The 21,255-nt window shown below is 33.3% G+C and overlaps 1 protein-coding gene, 1 long non-coding RNA gene and 1 pseudogene across 2 annotated transcripts; 2 read left to right on the top strand and 1 right to left on the bottom strand.

Moving 5' to 3' along the window:
• Positions 1-1,977: 1,977 nt before the first annotated feature.
• Positions 1,978-6,153, top strand: LOC148208510 (uncharacterized). Its single transcript, XR_015788484.1, has 3 exons — positions 1,978-2,072; positions 5,058-5,144; positions 5,753-6,153. It is a non-coding gene; the product is annotated as an uncharacterized LOC148208510 (long non-coding RNA).
• Positions 6,154-10,208: 4,055 nt separating this feature from the next.
• Positions 10,209-11,109, bottom strand: LOC148208509 (uncharacterized; annotated as a pseudogene).
• Positions 11,110-13,903: 2,794 nt separating this feature from the next.
• On the top strand, positions 13,904-18,546 carry LOC111022125 (Ypt/Rab-GAP domain of gyp1p superfamily protein). Its single transcript, XM_022299287.2, has 11 exons — positions 13,904-14,287; positions 14,902-14,997; positions 15,306-15,409; positions 15,698-15,972; positions 16,225-16,347; positions 16,551-16,639; positions 16,778-16,883; positions 17,174-17,271; positions 17,627-17,881; positions 18,072-18,155; positions 18,239-18,546. Exons 1-11 carry the CDS (start codon positions 14,198-14,200, stop codon positions 18,251-18,253), a joined length of 1,335 nt encoding a protein of 444 aa, XP_022154979.1. The 5' UTR covers positions 13,904-14,197; the 3' UTR covers positions 18,254-18,546.
• The last annotated feature ends 2,709 nt before the right edge of the window (positions 18,547-21,255 follow it).

Genomic DNA, 21,255 nt, shown 5'->3' with positions numbered 1-21,255 from the left:
CATCGGTCGCGAATGCTGAGATTTAAAAAAAAATATATATTGTATTTATCAACTTTTGAGTATCTGTTTCCTAGATTGACATGGCTACACAACAACAATTATTGGATTCAGCAACGAAAGCAAGCGACGAATTTTTTTTTCGTCGCATTATAAGCGACGCAAATTGCTTTCATCGCTACTAAATGCGACGAAATCTTTTTCGTCGCTTAAAATGCGACGCAAAAACTTTTCGTCGCTTAAAAATGCAACGAAACGGCGTTTGCATGTGTTAGCGACGAAAAGTTGTTTCGTCGCTTATTGTAGCGACGAAAAATGTTTCGTCGCTACGAACGACGTCGTTTGGCCAGCGTTTTAAAGCCAAACGACGTTGTTGGCTGAGCGACGAAATGAATTTCGTCGCTCAGCCCAGCCCTAAATCGAGCTCAGCCCGTCTGCCCCCCATTTTTGTTTTCCCCCAAAACGAAATTGTTGCCGTCCCCCCCCCCCAGCCGCTGTCGTGCTGCTCCTGTTCGTTGTCGTCGTCGCCGTCGCTTAGCACCCTAAACCGAGCGCCCCTCAGCCCTTTCTTCCCCACATTTCTCTTCTTCCCCACCTTTTTGTATTCCCCAAAATCACTGCGAACCGAACCCCCCTCTACTACTGCCGCCGCTGCTCCCGTCGTGCGTCGCCGCCGCTGCTCCCATCGTGCGTCGCCTTCGTTTGCTCTTCATTCTTCTCGCTCTCTGCGATCTCTTCCAAATCAGGTTCACCATTTTATCTGTCTAACATTTTCCCATCTCTGAATCTTCTTATATATATCTATTCCATTTTCCTCTTTTTCTTTAATTTAAGCTTCATTAATTATTTTGCTCTTGTTCCTTTTTTCTGTTGCAGTTTGCTTGTTCTTTATTCCTCTGGCTTTTGGGCAATTTGCAGTTTCAGTGTCCGTCTCAATTTCAATTCAGGTTCATTTGTTGTTCATTTAATTTTTAGCTTTTACTTTAAAACATTTTGTAAGTCTCTTTGTTACAGTCTTACTATAAAACTGTATTTATATGACTTTTCCAAAAATTGTATATTTGATTGAGTTTTTTAGGTTGTGATAGTGTTTGCCTTAGCTGAAATACATGGTTAATGTTATTTTTGGGTGTTCTCACCTTGTTTATTTTTTAATCTCACAAAATGAAAACTCGATTTATTATTTAAAACAAAGAAGCAAAAAGAATTGGCTAATTTGAATCAGACTAAAAATGGATGGAAACCACCACAACACTAGCTTTTGATTGAGGGTAATGAATGCTCTGCTCTTAATTTTAGTTTATTGTATTCTAATTGCTGGGCCTGTACATCTTGCTTGGAAGTCTCTTTATGCATTTTATTCTGAATCACGAATGACCAAATTGTAATACTTTTAGATATCCCTTTTCTCTACAAGATTGACAATTACGGTAGACTGTTGGTAGTGTTTCAGTAATTTTATCAGATTCGTTGTGAACTTATTTCACTAATTTCATAGCTAGCTGTGTTATATCTAGTTAGTACCTATTGTGCCCTGATATGCTTTGAATTATTTTAGAGTTTTAGGATATGTGGAAATGGATGCATTAAGTTTTCGGAATGAGATGTTTATAAATTAGATGACTTAGAATTTTATATTTTGTGTTAGGTTAATTATATTCTTAGTTCTTTAGTTATTTGAAATGTTCCAATATTTTATTATTTGTAGTCTACAAGATGTCTAAATGTTCCAATATTTTATTATTTGTAGTCTACAAGATGTTTAATTTAGCTGCAATTTGGTTTCGAGTCTGAAATGTTTTTTTTTGGAAGAAAATGTGCTTTAAGAAAATGTGTCATTTATTACCGACAATGACTTGGGAGAGTGACTTCGTATGCACATGGATTGGAAATAAACATGCTGATTGCTGATTAGAGCGATCATTGTGCAAGAAACACTTATGTTTCACAAACACTTATGTTTGATTTGTTTGATTGACTATTGAATTTTGATTTTGTAGCCACACCCACTGAGGGATAGAGAAGCAATTGGGGGGTTTTTCTTTGTCGTCTCCTTGAGAGGTGCAGCTGCGCGAGTATGTTAATTAAAAGTAGTTGAATTAGTCATATATTTGTTTTGATTTAGTTATGTTGTTGTTTAAAATAGGCATGTTGTTTGTTTACAGAGTAATGTTTTTGCATGCTGAGATTGCCTCCAATTATGTTTTTGCACTTTGAGAATCTGCTTTATTTTAGGTTTTGTCATTGACCCAATTGTTGCTTGATTGCTCCTTGTTTATGCAACTTTTATTGTCTTTCTTGTTTTTAGATGGGCATGCACATAATATGTATCCCAATCTATTCTTGTTACCTACATGCACTTAGGTTTCGTTCTGAATTCCTGAATTCCAAATATGTATCCCGATCTATTATGAGTTTATGTGTTATGATTGTTAGTTTATTATAAGTTTGTACTTTCATTTGTTTAATTATGTTTATAATTATTTGTATTATCACTTTTGAATAGGAAGAATTATGGATAAAAGTTGGATAAGAAATCCAGATAGGTTAAGCAAAGAATATACCGAAGGAATTAGGTCATTTGTTCAATTAGCAAAGAAGCATCTCGATAAAAGAGGGTTCACACGTTGCCCATGTAGGAAATGTCGAAATTTCCAATGGAAACGACCATGTGATGTCGAAGGTCATTTGTACTCATATGGAATGTATCCTTATTATAGGATATGGACTTTCCATGGTGAAACTAGAGAACTGCATTCTAAGAGAATATGTACAAACGTGGACCAAAACATAGGTCAGGAACAAGGAATTAGTGAAATTTTAAATGATTTGACAAATGAGAGATGTGCTGAGTCTAATGAAGAAGAGCAATCAGTTAGGGGTGAATCAAGTAATTACAATAGACAAGCTCAAAATACCAAGTTTCAATCCATGCTTAATGAACTTGACCAAGAATTATACCCTGGATGTACAAAATTTTCGATACTAACTTTCATGGTTAAGTTAATGCATATCAAAGTACTTAATCTATGGAGTAATAAGTCATTTGATATGTTGTTGCAATTACTTAAAGAAGCCCTTCCTAATGACTGTAAAATTCCAGAGTCGTATTATGGTGCAAAGAAGATGTTATGCGATTTGGGCTTAGGATATGAAAAAATACATGCTTGCAAGAATGATTGTATCTTATTTTATAGAAAGATAATGAGCAAGCTGATGTTTGTCCACAATGTAACGAACCTCGTTACAAAATAGACAAGGGGAAAGGAAAAAAGATTCCACAGAAAACAAAATTTTCGTCACAAAACGTTGCGACACGCGCGTTTTCGTCGCTGACGTCCAGTAGTGACATTTATTAAGCGACAAGACGCGCGACATTCTACTTTTCGTCGCTGAACGTGTTTGGCGACGAAAATACTACATCAGCGACGAAATATTTTCGTCGCCGAGTGTCATTTTTTTGTAGTGGTAGTTACTGTTATCTTAACTACTTTTAGATTCTGTGTTTATATTTTTTAATTTTGTACACTGATAGTATCTAAATTCCAAAATCCTATTCAATCTATTAGAGAGGTAGAGTATAAAATTATGCATTTAGGATTTAACTTTTAGTTTTTTTAGATTATTTTAATGTAGATTATTTTCAATTATATATATTCATGATACCTTCGTGTTTTAATATTTAGTTAAGGTTCTTTTCAAGTTTAATTTAATATTCAGTTAGTCTTTTTTCAAGCTTTAAAATATATTCATGTTATATATTAGTGTTAGTTTTCATATTTATCTTAATATGTTTTGTTCCTATTTTATTTTTCTTGGTCGTGTGATTCTTTATCCCATATTTTTTTAATGATTTCATGGCAGTACGCATTATTCAGTTTCTTTCTAAAATTTCAATTCTTTAATTTCTCTTATTTGAGATTTTATTTTTATATTTAAAAGGTACAATATCATTTATATTTATCATTTTAAAAATAAAAAAATGATATTTGATTTGTCAATTTTCAATTTCAAAAAGTAGCTTAAGAGCAATAAACGGTCAATTTTATTTATTCCTATTATAATTTAACTATCTAACAAATAATTTCATTGTTTGGATATTTAGTTATAATTTGATTTAATGTACCATGTCTTACATTTACTTATTTTTAAATTTATAAAAATATTTTTAACTAAAAGTTAATAACAACATTTATTATTTCAAATTTAGATCATATTCAATGTTTTCTACACATCTTATTTTATTGTCTTATTTTTTAGTTTGAATACTGTATTTTTTATATAAAATATCTACAAATACTAATATATTTTGTTTGAAAAACAAAATATTAGTACCATTTAAAAATTCGGTTTAGTTGTCATTCTATAGGTTAAATATTAGAGACATTATATTAAAATATTTAAAACCACGTGCAATGCACGTGATATTAACTAGTTTACATAAATATCTAAATTTTTTAAATTTTACACTTTTATATTTCTGCCGTTATGATTTTATTTTAATTCCGAATTTACCCCTATTTATTGCATTTACATTTATTATAGTTATTTGCTTTTTTAAAATATAAAAGATTTAATTCCATAAATTAATATCATAATCCTTTAATTATTGTGGGCCCCATATTGATTTTCAATTCAAATTTCTTAATTCACCCCTTCAAATCCTTCAAAAAGATTGATTTTCTTTATTTACCAATATTATTAATTAAAAAAATATCCAAATCTGAATTATTGTTGGCACAACGTCTTCTCATGATCCCCATTTCTATTGATTTCTACTACTGCTCATTCATACTTGTTCGTTCATTCACTCCCTACTACTACGGTTCTTCTTTATATTCTTTGGGCTTTAGTTTTTTATTGCTTCAATATTTCAGGTTGGTGCAATTGCCTCAATACCCATATTGTTTGAATTTTTTCTACTGCAGTTCACATTCTTTTATTGTGTTTTTGTTTTAATGAAATCAATTTTATGATTACAGTTTAACTATTTCTTCCATGTTCGAGGTCCAAATGTCTAACTATTATTTTTTTTTGTGTTATTTATCCTTTAACATAAGATAATTAACGGGAAGCACGCATTGACTGACGTCAATATTGAAAGGAGAAGAAAATCACAGTTTATCTATACATTGAAGGAAATACGGGTATGAATGAATGTTATTTTCTTGTTTTAAATTACAGTTTAGCTATTTCTATATATGGGTATAAATTATGTTCATGTTTGTTCATTATTATAAAATATAATCTACTTGTACTATTGAAATCTACTATTAACATTATGTATAAACGCCTTTTAAGTAAGATATAATTTATACCCAACATAAAATTATATCCATGAAATTCTATAAGACAGGGTATTAAGTATAACATATTGAATATACAATATATTCGGTACAACATAGACTAAACTTTTTGAGATATAAAATTTATTCGGATGTATGGATTTACATCAGAAAGCCAATATGTAAATCACTAACGGTATATATACACCAGATTCTTAATTTTAAATCACCATCAGTATATATCCAGATATATAAAACTTGAGATATAATATATATTCTACTCTAAACAATATACTATATATCCCCACGTATACATTATTTAAAACAAACGAAATCAGAAATATATACTCGTATAAGCCAACTAATCTTTGGCGGCAGCAATAATAGATTTAGATTTTTTTTCTATTCAATTGAACAAAAAATAAAAACTACCGGATAATCCAAAATGAAGGAATGAAATGCTCATGCAGTCGGAGGTTTCAGAGGAAATCAGAGCCGCCAGAGACGAAATGAAATGCCGGAGATGAAATGTTCTGCGACAAAGAAAATCGGAGCCGCCGGAGATAAAGGGAGACAGTGACGATGTTAGAGAAGATGAACGGAGGTTTCAGAGGAAGAAGAAGCTCGACAGTCGGAGGAATGAAAGAAAATTGAGGGAGAAGAACGGAGGTTATAGAAATTTGGGGATTATGAGATTTTTTAGTTTTGGAAAGTGTAATTAGCACAATTTGAGGGATTTTCTCCTAATTTACCAATTTTATATCGTAATAATGATTTAATATTGAGATGTATCTTATGGATATATTAGTAATTTGTGTCATGGATACCATCTAATTAGGGATTTTTTTATGACAAAAGTGTAAATTCTATACTTTTTCATCCTTTTACGTAATTTGGATACCTAAATAGACCATTACTAATCCAAAAAAAAACCCTAAAGACTTAAAAATTTATCCTTTCGAAAGAAATTCCAATGATCTTTACTCTTTAGGCGTTGCCCTGATTAATAATTCCTTTTCGATTATAAAATAATATAAAAAAGGATAAATTTCATAAATAATGCAATTTAAAAACAAAATTACAATAATAGAGCAGCTTTTAAAGTAATAATTAAATAAATATAATAAATTAAATTTTTTTTCAAAACTATGGTATATATATAAAAATTATTGACAGAAATAATGTTGGGATAATGGAGCCAAAACAGATGACCCGTGTCCTACAAAGAAAAGGATTTTCAAACACTACTACCAATTCCTACAAGGAGTAGGATATTATTGTCTTATAAGGATTACAATATTGTTTTCCTAAAAGGATTGAGATATTTGACGTCTTATAAATAGAATCTTTTTGTTAAGGTTTCATTTGTACAGAATCTAAATAAGAGAGACTTGAGTGGTTGTGTGCAGCGTGTGAAAAAAGAAGTTTGTATCCCGTGGGTTTTAGTGAGGGTATTTTCAATTGTGTAATCCTAGGTAACCATTGTTAGGCTACTTAGAAATAAGATAGTAATATCTTGAGTGAGATGTCCATTGTAATATTTCCAACTATAGTTGAACCTGCCTTTTCACATAAGACTGGACGTAGTCCCAAGATAAGGGCGAACCAGTATTATCTCTGTGGTGTTTAGCTTTTCTATCCCTATCTCTTATTCCTTTGTTATTGTTACTTACTTATCTGCTTTTAGCCTGTGGAAGGGGAAAATCAAATAGTTCCTGTTTGAAGAACTTATAGGAGGATCGATTTATCTATATTTTTTTCCCAACAAATAAAGTAATTTCTGATCAATAGTCAAAACTTGCATATTTCCTACACGAGTTACGTGGGTGAATTTGGAGCTACTTATCTTGACCTTCGAATACTTAGCTTTATTGCACTGGATTTGTTTTGCTGTGGCCGGCTACAAAGTTGAATATGTATGTGCTTCCATCTCATGGCCTCATTATTGGGTCAGTCCGACCCAACCCAACTCAAAGAAGAAGAGGCACGAGCTCGACCCAAACCCTACAGGTCTCTAGTATTGTTTGAGTCGGGTTTGAACTAGTCCAAAACCTTTAAAATATAGGCTCATCTTGACTTAATCCATGGACCTAACTCAATGAATTAAAGTTGGATTGGGCTTGGATTGACACTTTGATTCAGACTTGAATTAGCTCATATAATAAGTTATCTTTTAAATATTTTTTCAAACCAAGTTATTGAGTTTTGTTTTTATTTTATTCTTTTGTAAATTTTTTTTATTTTTAAAAAGTTATCAATGAATTTTATTACATCATATTTTTATAACTTGATTTATTTTAGTTTTAAAAAATTCAATTGTATTACTATATTAATATAAAAAATCTAGATGAACGAGAATGATAATAAAAAATAACTCTAAATAATAATAAATTATTATAATTATAATTATAATATTATGTGATTTTGTTATTGGATCAAGTCTTTAGGCGGGCTCAACCTACCAATCCAAATAAAGCCAAAACAGGTTGCCCATGGGTCAGTCTTGTTTAAAATATAAAGAACCATATCCAATCCAATTGATGGATAAGTTGGATTAGGTTGGACCGGTCAAATGTTAACCTTGGGCCAGACTTGGATCAGACTTGGGCTGAGCTTGGGTCGGCCTTTGGGCTTCAGACCCTATGATGAGGCTGACTTATGGCTCCTACTTTAGACATCATTTTTCTCTAAGACTTAATCCCTAAATAAAAGAAGAAGCTGATCGAACCAAAATGAGAAGTCTTATTTGTGATGTGAGGAACATCGTAGTAACAAGAAAACCAAAAATGCCCCCGACCTAAACTGGCTTTCTGGTTCTTTCTTATCCGTTATCCCTTTGAAACATGGTGTGCAATGCACACGATTTATTGCCCGCTCCACGCAGCTCTAAATTTGTTAGTTGGATAAGTACATGATTTAGTCTAAATTGCATCCAATATACGCAATTTACCTGCAATATTTTGGAGTTAGTTTCAGAATAACCTTAATTCTATATTTAAAAAATGGTAACATACACTTTTGATCCATGAGTTTAGAGATATGTTTCTATTTGGTCATGAGTTTCAAAAACTGATAATGGTCATCGACTTTTTGAAAATAGTTTTAAATAGTCCATGATAAAGTTGACATTGACTAACAGAAAAGTGATATGACATTGCTAAGTTGACAATTTTTAAATGATGTGTTAATATTTATTAATTTTATATATTTTTTAACTTATGTGGCAATTTATTTTATTTTTCTTTTTTCTCTTTTTCTTTCTTCCATCTAGGGGTGTTAAAAAAATCCAACGAACTGACGGGTTGGGTTCAATTAAAACCTCAAGTTAGGTTGGGTTAGAAAATTTCCAACGCGACCCGACCCGAATAATGCTTTATTTGTATTATATATATATATATATATATAATAAATATCTAATACCTTACCTTTTCTATCTTAAATCTCAACTGTTAGTTGAGTTTTAATCTCAATCCTTCGTTTAACATTTAGAGTTTTCTACTTTTCTTTTTTCATCTTTCTCTCCTCCCTCATTTTGATTTTGAATCTCTCTTCTCTAATCTCTCTTCCATTGTTGTACACTCAGCTCTCTCCTCTATTGTTGTCCACTCAAGCTCCCTACTGCACTGTTGCCGCCCCGACTCCCGTTGCATCCTTTGCCACCTCATCGTTCGCTGCTCACTGCAGCTACGCTGCCCCGCCGCCGGTTTTTGAAGTGGGTACATTGAGTGTGGTTGATTGGTAATTTTCAGATCTGATGTCGTGAATGTGGAAGTTCTTTTGCTTCTTGAGTTATATTTTTTTTGGCTTTGTTTTTGTTTTTGTTTATTTTTATGTAGTTATTATTGAGACCAGAGATTTTGTCGGATTTCTCCCATTCTTAGTTTAGTTTCTTCTCTTCATAGGTTAAACTAGAATGTTGTATTTTGGGTCGACCATCAATTTTCAACCAGCCGGTTCCTAGATATGGCCAATCGAAAAATTCTGGTTCGTCCCAAAAACACCCCTAATTACCTGACCCGACCCAATCCAAACCGTGAACACCCTACTTCCATCCCTCCTCTTCTCCTCCACCGTTACGGGTTCCCTTACTCCACTTACTTCTCTCTGCCATCTTCAAATGGAAGTTTTGCCCTCCAATCCCTCTCCACTACCTCCTCGTTTTCTCCCTATTCTCGCATTTCTCTCCTCTGGTGCCCACGATCCATTTCACATTCTCTATCATTTTCCTTTTCCTTCTCCCCCAATTCCTCCTGCTTGATCTCGTATATACTCCTTCACTCTTCCCCACCACTTCCATTTCTCCATTTTCACTCCTCAATCTTCCCTCTTCAATTCGCTCCTGAAATTGTGTCGATTCCACCCAATGCGGACCACCACCTCTCAATTGCCCGACAATCAGTCCTCAAACCCACCTCCTCGCCAGGGCACCAAGCCCATCCTGTTAGAAAACAAAAACTTTATATAAGATCTATGCATGGGAGTAGGCTAAAGAACTATAAGTTATTTCGAATTACCTGAATCCATGAGTAGAGATTCCAAATTCTTGTAGCAATATCAGCGTGGTTTGGGTCTTCCTCAACTATGCAGCCTTAGATCAAATATGGGCAATACTCTCTATTGGATGGGGAATAGGAGACTAAAGAAGCATAGTATATTGGGGACCATAACCCTGTATTTATAAGTTGATTCTAGGGTTTCCCATAATCCCCTAGGATCAACGGGCTGGTATCTGCCCAGCGGGCAACACCACATTATAGGAAGTTTATGGGCCCTAATTAGACCACTTATTTTTCCCATGAATAATACTACATTTAATTTATAAATGTAAATGAAAACAAATCCAAATGAAAACCAGTTTCTAAAGATAATATAAATGTTCCTATTGCTTCTACTTTGCCGTCAGCCACGTAGATGAAAGCCTCAGCATCACTTGGCTGTCGGCTCCAAATGCAACCCTGCATAGATACACTTATGTGAGTAGTAGCACCTGAATTTACCCACCACGTATGCATAGGTACAGAAGCTACATTAATCTCAGAACAAACAAGGGAGAGAAACATACCCTTCTTCAATAGCCATGCAGCATATGTGGCACATTGTTTTTTCATGTGTCCAGTCTTCTTACAGAAGAAACAAGCAGGTCCTGAAACCTGTTTCTTTTCCTTTTTCTGCTTAGAAGATTCAGCAGCATTATTCACTCTCTTCCTCTTTACACTCTTTGAGGTAGAAGCCATGTGAACATTTTTTGTCTTCTCTCGCTGCATCCTCTCTTCCTCTTGAACACAGTGAGGGATTAGCTCATTCAGGGACCATTTATCCTTTTGAGTGTTGTAACTCACCCTGAAGTGGCTACACTCTGCTCGAAGAGAGTTCAAAACTAAATGCACTAAAAGTCTTTAGAAACTTCCAACTTCAATGCCTTAAGTTTTGTTGCAACATTTGACATATGCATTATGTATTCCCTTATGTTTTCTTTACCAACGTATCTTGAAGAGGTGAGTTTTGCCATAAGGGTACTCGCTTCTGCCTTATCGTTTTTGGTAAAGTACTGCTCCATTTCCTTTAGAAAGCCTTTGGCATTCGTTCCCTCAACAATAGAGCCTCTAAATGTTTCTGGAATTGAGCGCTTCATGATCATTAGACACATGCGATTAGACCTATCCCACTTCTCAATTTCAACCTTATTAGGATTTTCCTCAGTTGAAGTAGGACAGTCTACCCTTAATACAAGGTCTAAATCCATACACCCAAGTACTATCTGGATGTCTTCTTTCCAGTCCTTAAAATAAGCCCCATTCAGTCTAGAAATGTTGTTGACTTGAGTGGACATATTATCAGAATTAGCAACCTTAACTATATAAAGAACACAAGCTCAATATAGTAAGTAATGTCACACAGATATATATAAATATTCATGACATTCTAAATAAACTTTATGAAGACAAGTGAGATACCTAATGCAACATTTACATTCAGTCTTTGGACAAAAAAATGTTAATTTGCTAGTGATACTCTCAGTACAATATAAAACATTAATAACTCATTTCTTTTAGATGATAGCCTTCCTTTGGGCCGACTAACAACTTCAAAGACACAACCTTATGTTATCCATATTTATTATTGCATGTGTATTTGTTGTCTGCCCAAATTGCAACCTTCCTTTAGGCCGATCACAATCCGCATAAGCAAGAAATACACTACATCTAAGAACTTTAAATGTTCCAATTTATAAAATATAGACTACTTTGGTATCATATTTCACGCATCAAAACATTTAAAGAAATTAGACAAATTGTGCTACCAATAAATTAAATATAAATTTATTCATCGTAATAGTCAACCTTTAATTAGCACAATAAAAAAGTAATAAAAAAATGTCCTCCATACTTTTATGCCCAAAAATTTATTATAGATTATAAATATAAAGAATATTTATAAAAATAAATAAAGAGAAAGAAAAGGAAAAGGAGGGAAAAAAATTTAAATATCACTTTGTGCTAGAGTGAAACCTAGCACAACAGACTCATGGCGGCACTCCTCCGCATTCCTTTTTTTTTTCCTTCTATTTTCTTTCTCTCTTTCTAATTGAATCAACCCAGGTGCCATTCTAAAAACAAATTTCTTTCTTTATTAAATTGAATCTTCACGCCCATCTTTGATTTTTTTTAAAACAATAACTGAATTGATTATAATACGATCGATTTGGAAAATATTGGGGAGAATAAATATATCAAACTTCATCAAATCAATAAACTCAGACGACTTTCAAATTAAATTATTCAAAATTGTCCAATAACTAATCAATCTAAATAGTTCTAATAATTTATGCTGTTTAATAATAAATTTGACTATAGGGAAAACCAACAAATTTATTCATAAACAACAATCAAATATTTAGCAAACAACCATGCAAATCAAGCTCTGATACCACTTGTTAGAAAACAAAAACTTTATATAAGATCTATGCATGGGAGTAGGCTAAAGAACTATAAGTTATTTCGAATTACCTGAATGCATGAGTAGAGATTACAAATTCCTGTAACAATATCAGCGTGGTTTGGTTTGAGTCTTCCTCAACTATGCAACCTTAGATCAAAGATGGACAATACTCTCTATTGGATGGGGAATAGGAGACTAAAGAAGCATAGTATATTGGAGACCATAACCTTGTATTTATAAGTTGATTCTAGGGTTTCCCATAATCCCCTAGGATCAACGGGCTGGTATCTGCCCAGCGGGCCACACCACATATAGGAAGTTTATTAGATCACTTATTTTTCCCATGAATAGTAGTACATTTAATTTATCATAAATTGTTACCCATTTAATGGAATCAATTAAATTAATTCCAACACATCCCACATTATTCCCTTTTGTAATCCATCTTCTCCAACAAGCTCGTTTCAATTAGCGAAGAGATAGGGGCTGGTGCTCTCTAGGAGCGACGAAGGAGGGATTGGGTTTTATGGGTTTGTGGGCTTGGTGTTCTAAGCCTGTTGCTGGTGAGTGCGTGGGTGTTTTTTGGCCTCACTGTGACTCTTGTCACAAAAGATGTGACGGGCGCGGATTCGTTGGAGGAATTGGGCGATGGAATTGAAGGGGAATAATGGAGTTTTAGGAAAGGAGGAAGGAAGAGGGAGGAAGAAAAGTAAAGAAAATTTAACAAAAAGTGATATAAAATTAATAAATATTATTTAAATTATCAATTCATCGCCAGGTCAGCATTCCGTTAATGACATGAATGAAATTTTAGCACCCAAGGACCTTTTAGAACTATTTTCATAAGATCGGGGATCAAACTGTTACTTTATAAAATTTAGAGACCAAATAGAAACCTATCCTCCAACTCACGGACCGTATTTTTACCGTTTAAAAATACATCATTCTTAAGAGATCCATTTAAAAAACACCCATTAATCTGAAAAGACAAAGTTGGGCCTAAATATCCAAGAGACTAGTTGTGGACCAACCAGTTTTGTCCGAAGGCCCAGCCCAGCAGAGCCCATAGCCGAAGAGTCAAAGTCAACAACTCTGGTCCAGTCAAGTTGGACTCAGTCAACAACGACATCGTGGAATTTTCACAGCGCGTAAACCACAAACAAATCGAAGAGCGCGTGGCAAGGACATGCCTAACATTTTTAAAAATTTACCCTCTTGTCGTTTTGTGGCTCCTCCATTAATTTTTCCTCCACCGTAAAAAAAGGGCAAAAAAAGATTAAAAGAAAAAGCGGATAAATTAATTTACCCAAAAAACAGAAATACGGAAAAAAAGAAAGACCCCAAACGAAGACCAAAAAAACAGTTAAATTGGGTAAATAACAGTAACCAGTAATCGTAGAGAAGAGAGTAATTTTTGGATGTTGAATTTAATAACGCATTTAACGGCCACTGTTGAGAGGCAAAAACGAGAGGCGTTGACGGAGCAAGAACACCACCACCATTAACAACCACCCCACGACTTCTTTCTTAAAAAACACAAATTAACACAAATTAAAACAAAATTTTCCTTTTTTATTATAATTATAATTATAATTATAATAATAATTATTATAGGTTTTTATTTGTTTGTTTATTTTTGTTTTTCTAATTTTCTCCCCACCCCCTTTTAGCTGTTCTTTTTGTTGTTGTTGGTGTATATTTATTTTTGGGATTTCTAGCTGGTTATTTGGAGCTGGATCTCTTACCCAGCCTCACACCCCCGGGAACCCCTTTCAATTTTTCTCTTCTGGGTGTTTGATTCTCTTCTTTTTTTTCTTCATTTCTTGATTTTTTTTTGTTCGTTTTGTTTCTTCTTCTTCTTGGGGTTTGATCAGCTCTCGGGGTTGCAGATTTCTTGATTTGGGGTTTGTTGTAATTTTAGTTACAAATTTATTTTTTATCATCTCTTTGGGAAGTGATTTCGGTGTCTTGTGGGAATGTGGAGAGACGCTGGAGCTCCTGCTGATTCTTTCTATGAGGTCCGCCCTGAGTGCACCGATGTTCCCAAAACCCGCTTCAAGATCAGGGTCTGTTTTCTTTTTCCCTTCAGTGAATCTCCAACACGTTTGGCAATGCACAAATTGCAGGGTTATTTGTTTTGAGGGGTTTACTTTGATGGGTCATCGCTCAACTTGCACAAATTGCTTTTTATCTTGATGGTCGAAACTTGAAAGCCTTGATATGCTAAAACAGGCAGTCTTATTTAGTTTAGGTCCATTCTGATTGATTTAGGCGTGGTCATGCTGGTGATCTTTAAAACTTATTTCAAATTCAACAGGCGATGGCAGATTTTTTGTACTTGAGTCTTTGGTTGATCATTTGACCATTAGTGTATTCAGGCTAAAAGAACTGGTAGCCTGAGTGAGCAAACATTTAGGTCTTCAAACAAAATCATCTCCTTGCCAAAAAGGTTTAGGTTCTCCTTAGGACAGGAAGATGGGAATGGTGTTGCCTGCTGATTAATTTCCTCCATGAATTATTTGTACCTAAAACCACTTCCTTCGGAGGTTTATTTGTCCTACTAAACTAGTTTTCTCACCATGTTTCTTATGCATTTGACTTTAAATATCCTATCTATCTAAGCTTTCCAATTTGAAAACCATTTGTCGCTTTTAGAGTTGATAATTCAAGTTTCATGCAGGCTGGGAAAACCTTAAGTGTAAGAAAATGGCAAGCTGCTTTTACACCAGAAGGGGAACTGGACATATCAAAGACTCTAAATCGCATCCATCGTGGGGTAAGTTCAGTTTCATGGTTAAAGTCTGTTTCAGGAGTATGATTCCATATATATTGTTGAAATGGTGTTCTACTTCTAGCTTTGGGTGGTTAATACACTCTTTAGCAGTTGGTCAACTTTCTCTGCTAATTGATAACTGAATTTGCTTTTAATCTCTATGATCGTTTAATAGTGTAATAGTTTGTTCTTTGGCAAGGTTATAAATGTTCAAGAAAACATGAATGGAGATTGCAATAAAATGTTTGGAAAATGATGTTCAAAGGTCTAGTAATAAAGTTTTTCTTTTTAAAATGTTCCACCTAATACAGGGGATCCATCCTGCCATTAGAGGAGAAGTGTGGGAGTTTCTTCTTGGTTGTTATGATCCTAAGAGCACCTTCGAGGAAAGAGAAGCAATTCGCCAACGTCGAAGGTAGTCTTTTATGTCCTTTCACATTACTATATCCTCTAAGTAGGGTTGGAAAACTTAATTACTTAGAATCCTTGTTGTCATGGAGCTGACTTAAGGTTGTCCAGAGATTAGTAAGGATTGACCATGAACATAATTAATACAAGGAGTGGATCCTTCCAATGCTTGGGCTACGAAAAAGATTTTTGGAGTTGTTTTCTTGTCACTTCATTGACCGGGATATTTATCGTATTTGTTGCACCTCTTTTTAAAATTAGAAGAATGCTTAGATATGAACTTTTCAACTTGCAGGATAGAGTATGCCACATGGAAGGAAGACTGTCGACAAATGTTTCCTGTCGTTGGAAGTGGTAGATATATCACCGCTCCTGTAATCACAGAGGATGGTCAGCCTATTCACGATCCCCTTGTACTTTTGGAAACAAATCCAGAAACGGGTCCGGCTGTACCTCAAGATCCTAGCACCGGTGATGTCAATTCCGATGGTTCACGCGCAACAGCTAGTAATATGGAAACTGTGAAGGATGAGAAAATAATTCAGTGGATGCTTACTTTACATCAGATAGGTTGGTAGGAGCTTTATCCACACACACAACACAACACACACATTGGTCAAATTTCGACGCTTTAATTGCTTGGGGTAGTGGTCTTAGTATCTTGGTAAACCTGTGGGTTAAGAGTAATGATATCATATTTGAGATTTTATTATTTCACACACTTGTGACATAACTCTATGATAATGGTTGTGACATAACTCAGTTTGCACTTTCTTATAATTTTTTCTGAATTTTACCATTTACTATAAATATTTATGCTAGGTCTTGATGTGGTTCGGACTGACAGAACATTGGTATTCTATGAAAAGCAAGAAAACTTGTCAAAACTTTGGGATATTCTCGCGGTCTATGCCTGGATAGATAAAGATGTCGGCTACTGTCAAGGTGGGCTAATTATAATAGAGCTTTTTCTCATCTGAGAAATCGAGATTAGTGTTTTAGATTATCGATTACGGGTCTCAGCTCCCTACGGCCATGAAATCATCTCATTATTTTACTCCTTGAGAACTCTGGCATGAAATTATTTATTCTATTGCACTGGAAAAAATTCATGTTCTGAACCTGACTTTATGAATATTTCTGAGTAGGAATGAGTGATCTTTGTTCCCCCATGATAATGCTTCTTGAAGATGAAGGCGATGCATTTTGGTGCTTTGAACGTTTGATGCGCAGATTGGTACTTACCTTTCTTCTACTTGAGTAACTTTATTTTTGTGACGCTTTGCATTTGATATCAATCTCCTTTACATGTAAGTTAATTATATTTGAATTCTTGGATTTCTCATGACGTATTATTCTATTTGAAACTTTGTAGCGAGGAAATTTCAGATGCACTGATAGCTCTGTGGGTGTGGAAACTCAACTCAATAACTTGGCTGCAATCACACAAGTCATTGATCCAAAACTTCATCAACACTTGGGTATTGCCATAGACATATGTTCCATATAGATCTTCAGATTTATGAGATATTACACTAGAAGTATTGTCATCTGGTGATAGACTAGAGAGAAATTCCATGCTTTTTTTCCTGTTAGACGTGGGTCGGTCCTTCACTTTTCGAGCACATAGTCTGGCTTTCTGTTGATCAGAATTGGATTATTTAGTTTTAATGATTTATCTTCTGATGGTGTTTGCACATTATGTTCTTTTTCATTCTTGTCGTCTGCTCTGTTAGAAAGTAACAATGAAGCATTCCTTTTATGAACACAGAGACACTTGGCGGTGGAGATTATCTGTTTGCTTTCAGGATGCTTATGGTTTTGTTCCGTCGCGAGTTTTCCTTTTGCGATTCTTTATATCTCTGGGAGGTACTTTTCGTTTTCTGTTTTTTGTTTTTAAAATTTGTTTTTTGTTTTTAAAATTTACTATCGGTCGATAAATAAACGTTGAAAGCATATCCCCACATAAAAATGATAATGGCATAACTCTGAAGGCAGTGCAAGGTTATACTGTCTAGAGCTCCAAGCAAAAATCTACCATTAAAAGTTCTCTCATTACGTTTTACGCATTTTCATCTTGCCGAACCGAAGGGTTAAGACATAGAAGATTAGGCAACATCCTAAGTTGCTTCTTAAGTTTATAAATGTTCTTGCACACAAGATTGGCTTGCAGATGACATCCATAAACTGTAAAAAAGTTCTTACACTTTTGGTGTTGCAACAGATGATGTGGGCCCTGGAATATGATCCTGATCTATTCGCAATTTATGAAGAACCTGATCTGCTCAATGAGAAAGCCGAGGGATCGAAAGGAAAAGCAAAATCGATACGTCAGTGTGGGAAATACGAGAGGGAAAACTTGAAGGCAAAGAACTCACAAGCCCCCCTTCCTATCTCTGTTTTCCTTGTTGCTAGTGTCTTGAAAGATAAGAGCACGAAGCTACTCACTGAAGCTCGGGGTCTGGACGACGTTGTGAAGGTTCGTTTCTCGATCTCATAACTTGACCTGTTGGGAACCTTCAACTAGTTTAGGGTAGAAAGATAATACATTAAATAGAACTCAAGCATGAGAAACGACCAAGAATGATAGGCAATCAAGGAGTATGAGTCGATGTCGTTGCATCCATCGGTTTCAAGGACTCTCATGTTTCTAATTCCTTCTCTGACAGATATTAAATGACATGACTGGAAATCTGGATGCCAAAAAAGCTTGCACTGGGGCAATGAAGCTTCACAAGAAATATCTAAAAAAGGTAATCCTTCTATTTTGTCCCTGAACTTTGAGAAAGATATCAACTGTAACCAACTCACAGTTCCATGAACTTTGATGCTGCAGGCCAAGAAGCCATAGCAATAGAGAAAGCTGGAAACTGTAATTTTTTTTCCGATCATGGAGTCGATCGGGCAACAAGATCAATCGTATACTTCCTGTAAAAATCGATGGCCAGAACTTGTGGAACTATGCAATTTTTCTGACCAGCTATACATTCCCCACATATCAAAATTTGTTGTATGTAAAAGTAATTGTTCATTTTCTTTTCCTTTTTTTGGATACTCAAAAAACACAGAGAGAATATATTTTGTGATAACCATCTGATTCTTTGTAACAACTTTATGCATAAGGAAGTAAATATTATTTTTATACGGGAAGAACATTCCACTGCAATAAATTGAGATTTTACTTTTATAATTTCTTTTCATTTTTCTTGGAAGATGTCCAGGAAACATGCTTCAAGAAGAAGAAGCCAAAACTCAACATAATTGAACTAATATGAACTCTCGAGGAGAAGTTAATTTGAACTCAAAATTTTCTTTCTTTTAAAGATATGTTAAATGGGTCTAGTATTGTTTCGATTTAAAAATCGTTGTTGAATTTTGAACTTATTTTGAGGTTCACTTTGATTTCTAAAATTTCTAAAAAATATTTATTTTGTCATTAGTGTTAAATTTTCATTTTGTATTTTAGAAAATTTTTCTTAAATTCAAACTTATACTAAAGTGCTAGTGCTGCATATATTATTACAAATATTACATAAATTAAATGGAATTTTGCTTCTTCTAACAAAAAAAATTAAATCGAATTTTACAAATAGAGTACAGTTTAGCAGTTAAGGGAACTCATTTTCCCTAGGTTCAACCCATCTAAAAATTAGATCGAAACACGTCTAGAAATTAAAAATTAAAAATATAATTTTAAAACTAACTATTTCGAGATATATACTCCAAAAATTTAATCATATGTCAAATCTAATTTCTATTTTCTTTTTGTAAAGAAACATACTAGAAGAATTATGTGGTTATGCCTAAAATCCTAACTAATTTTGAAAGGAAGAGGCACCTTGTGGATGAAGATATTTATAAAAGATGTCACATACATCTATTCATGTCCTTTGTAATTGCTTACAAATTGAAAGGATTTGGCTTTGATTATTGCACTCTAATAAATGGATGGAATGCATTTCTACTATGCCTTTTGAGAAAATGATTATTGGTATGTTTGGTATATGAGAAATGAGTTCCTTTCAATGATTTAACACTTATTCTAAAATCACTATCAAACCTACCAACATACCATAACTACTTCTAAAAGCAGACTTTAAAGTAATTTTGCCCATTGAAACCACTTTTCTAAATTTTCATGGTGTTTTGTTACATAGCTAACTTATCTTGAAAATTTTCATAAAAATACTTTTAAGAGGGAATACCAATTTAAATTGATTTTTGAGAAGTGTAAAATATTTTTAGCCTATTAAAAATACTTATCAAAATTATAATTATAAGTAATTTTGGAAATTATAAATGTACTAAAAAGCACTTAAATGCTTTTAGGAAATTAATTCATCAATAATTCAGGTGTATAGGTGCATTTATAGGAGTAATCACTTAAAAAAAAATTTCCTCAAACACCAATCGTGAATTCTCACTCTAAATATCATTTTTAGTACAACATGTAGCATGGAAATAAAACTCACAAACTCTTATAAAATTACTCTCAAAAAGTTTGAAACTACATGTAAATTTAAAAAAGTATCTTCTGAAAACATATTTCTGTTTTTCAAATTTTCATTTTTCTTATGATAACTTTTTTTTTTTCTTTATATATTTATTTATAACCATTCTTTTTCGCTCTAAAACTTTTTTCTTCATAAATATCTCCCTAAATTTTTTTTTCTCTTTCTAAAATTTTAATATTTTAACTATTTATTATTATTTGTCTATTTCTCCAAAATTTTCATGTAAAACGTATTTTTATTTTAACATATCACTCTCATTTCTCTCTCTAAAAATTTAAAATTTTTCAAAACTTTTCTTCCTCTCCAAAATTTCATCTTTTATAATTTTTCTCTCTTCATAATCTATTTTTTCTCTGAAAATTATATCTTCTTTTCTCATTCAATTTTATTTCACTATAACTTTTATTTGTCTTTGTATTTATTTATTTTCTCTAAAAAATATATTTCGAATCTTATTTTTATCTCCAAATTTTCCTCCCACTATAATTTTTTTCTTTATATATTTTATAACTTTACTCTTTTTCTCAAATTTTTCTCTTTTTGTAAACTTTTCTTTCACTAATTTTTTCTAAATATTTTTCTTTATCTCTCTAAAATTTATCTTTCAAAAAGTTAGTTGCATGTCTCTAAATTAGGGGAAAAAAATCAGTATAGTTGTTCCCAGTCCAAAAAAATAGGAAATGCATGTCCCCAACCCCCAATTCTATTTTTAAAATAATTAATATACATTTTATTGACATATTTATTAAATTGTGTATAAAATATTAAATATTTTTTAAAACTAATTATTTAATTCTAAAAATAATTCATATATATTTTATTACACTTTTTTATTTTTTAAATTCTCATACTCATAATAATTAAAATTAATTATAAAACCGGTATTTTTTTTTTTTTTGAGAATATCTTCTTCCCAAAATAAGGATTCTTTAATTTGGACTTCAATTCTTGGACCGAGTAATGAGGTGTAGACGGTTGACTAAAAATTTTCACGAGAACAAGAATGAGAGAGAACATCCACTCTCGTCCATACCATTGTCATCTCTACTTTACATATATGACACGAGAATGAGAAGAGGGCTGCGTTAATGAATCGAAGGTGTTATCTCTTATGCCGAATAAAACGTGTGGGGATTTTGGTTTTCACCCTAAATATGAACGTATTTTACTTTGTTTTGAAAATTATTTGAAGATTTTTTGTAAGATGATTGGCGGTGGCTTTCTTTTGTGAGGAAACTCCTCTTTTTGAGTCCTTATCAAGACTTGCTGCTAGTTTTCGAGAAAAAGTTTGTTATTCTGTGTGGGTATGTCTTAGGAGGAGATAGAAGAGATGAGTGTC

This window comes from Momordica charantia, assembly GCF_013281855.1.
Source record: "Momordica charantia cultivar OHB3-1 chromosome 10 unlocalized genomic scaffold, Mcharantia_2.0 BLBB01000010.1, whole genome shotgun sequence".
Classification (NCBI taxonomy): Eukaryota; Viridiplantae; Streptophyta; class Magnoliopsida; order Cucurbitales; family Cucurbitaceae; genus Momordica; species Momordica charantia.
This window is presented reverse-complemented; position numbering and strand designations above follow the sequence as displayed.

What these genes read in the sequence shown, in the direction of transcription:
- LOC111022125 (XM_022299287.2), top strand. Translation starts at nt 14,198, where the DNA reads ATGTGGAGAGACGCTGGAGCTCCTGCTGATTCTTTCTATGAGGTCCGC. An exon ending in AAAACTTCATCAACACTTGG is followed by an intron (nt 16,884 to 17,173) that starts GTATTGCCATAG and finishes TTATGAACACAG; the next exon opens with AGACACTTGGCGGTGGAGAT. An exon ending in ATTCTTTATATCTCTGGGAG is followed by an intron (nt 17,272 to 17,626) that starts GTACTTTTCGTT and finishes GTGTTGCAACAG; the next exon opens with ATGATGTGGGCCCTGGAATA.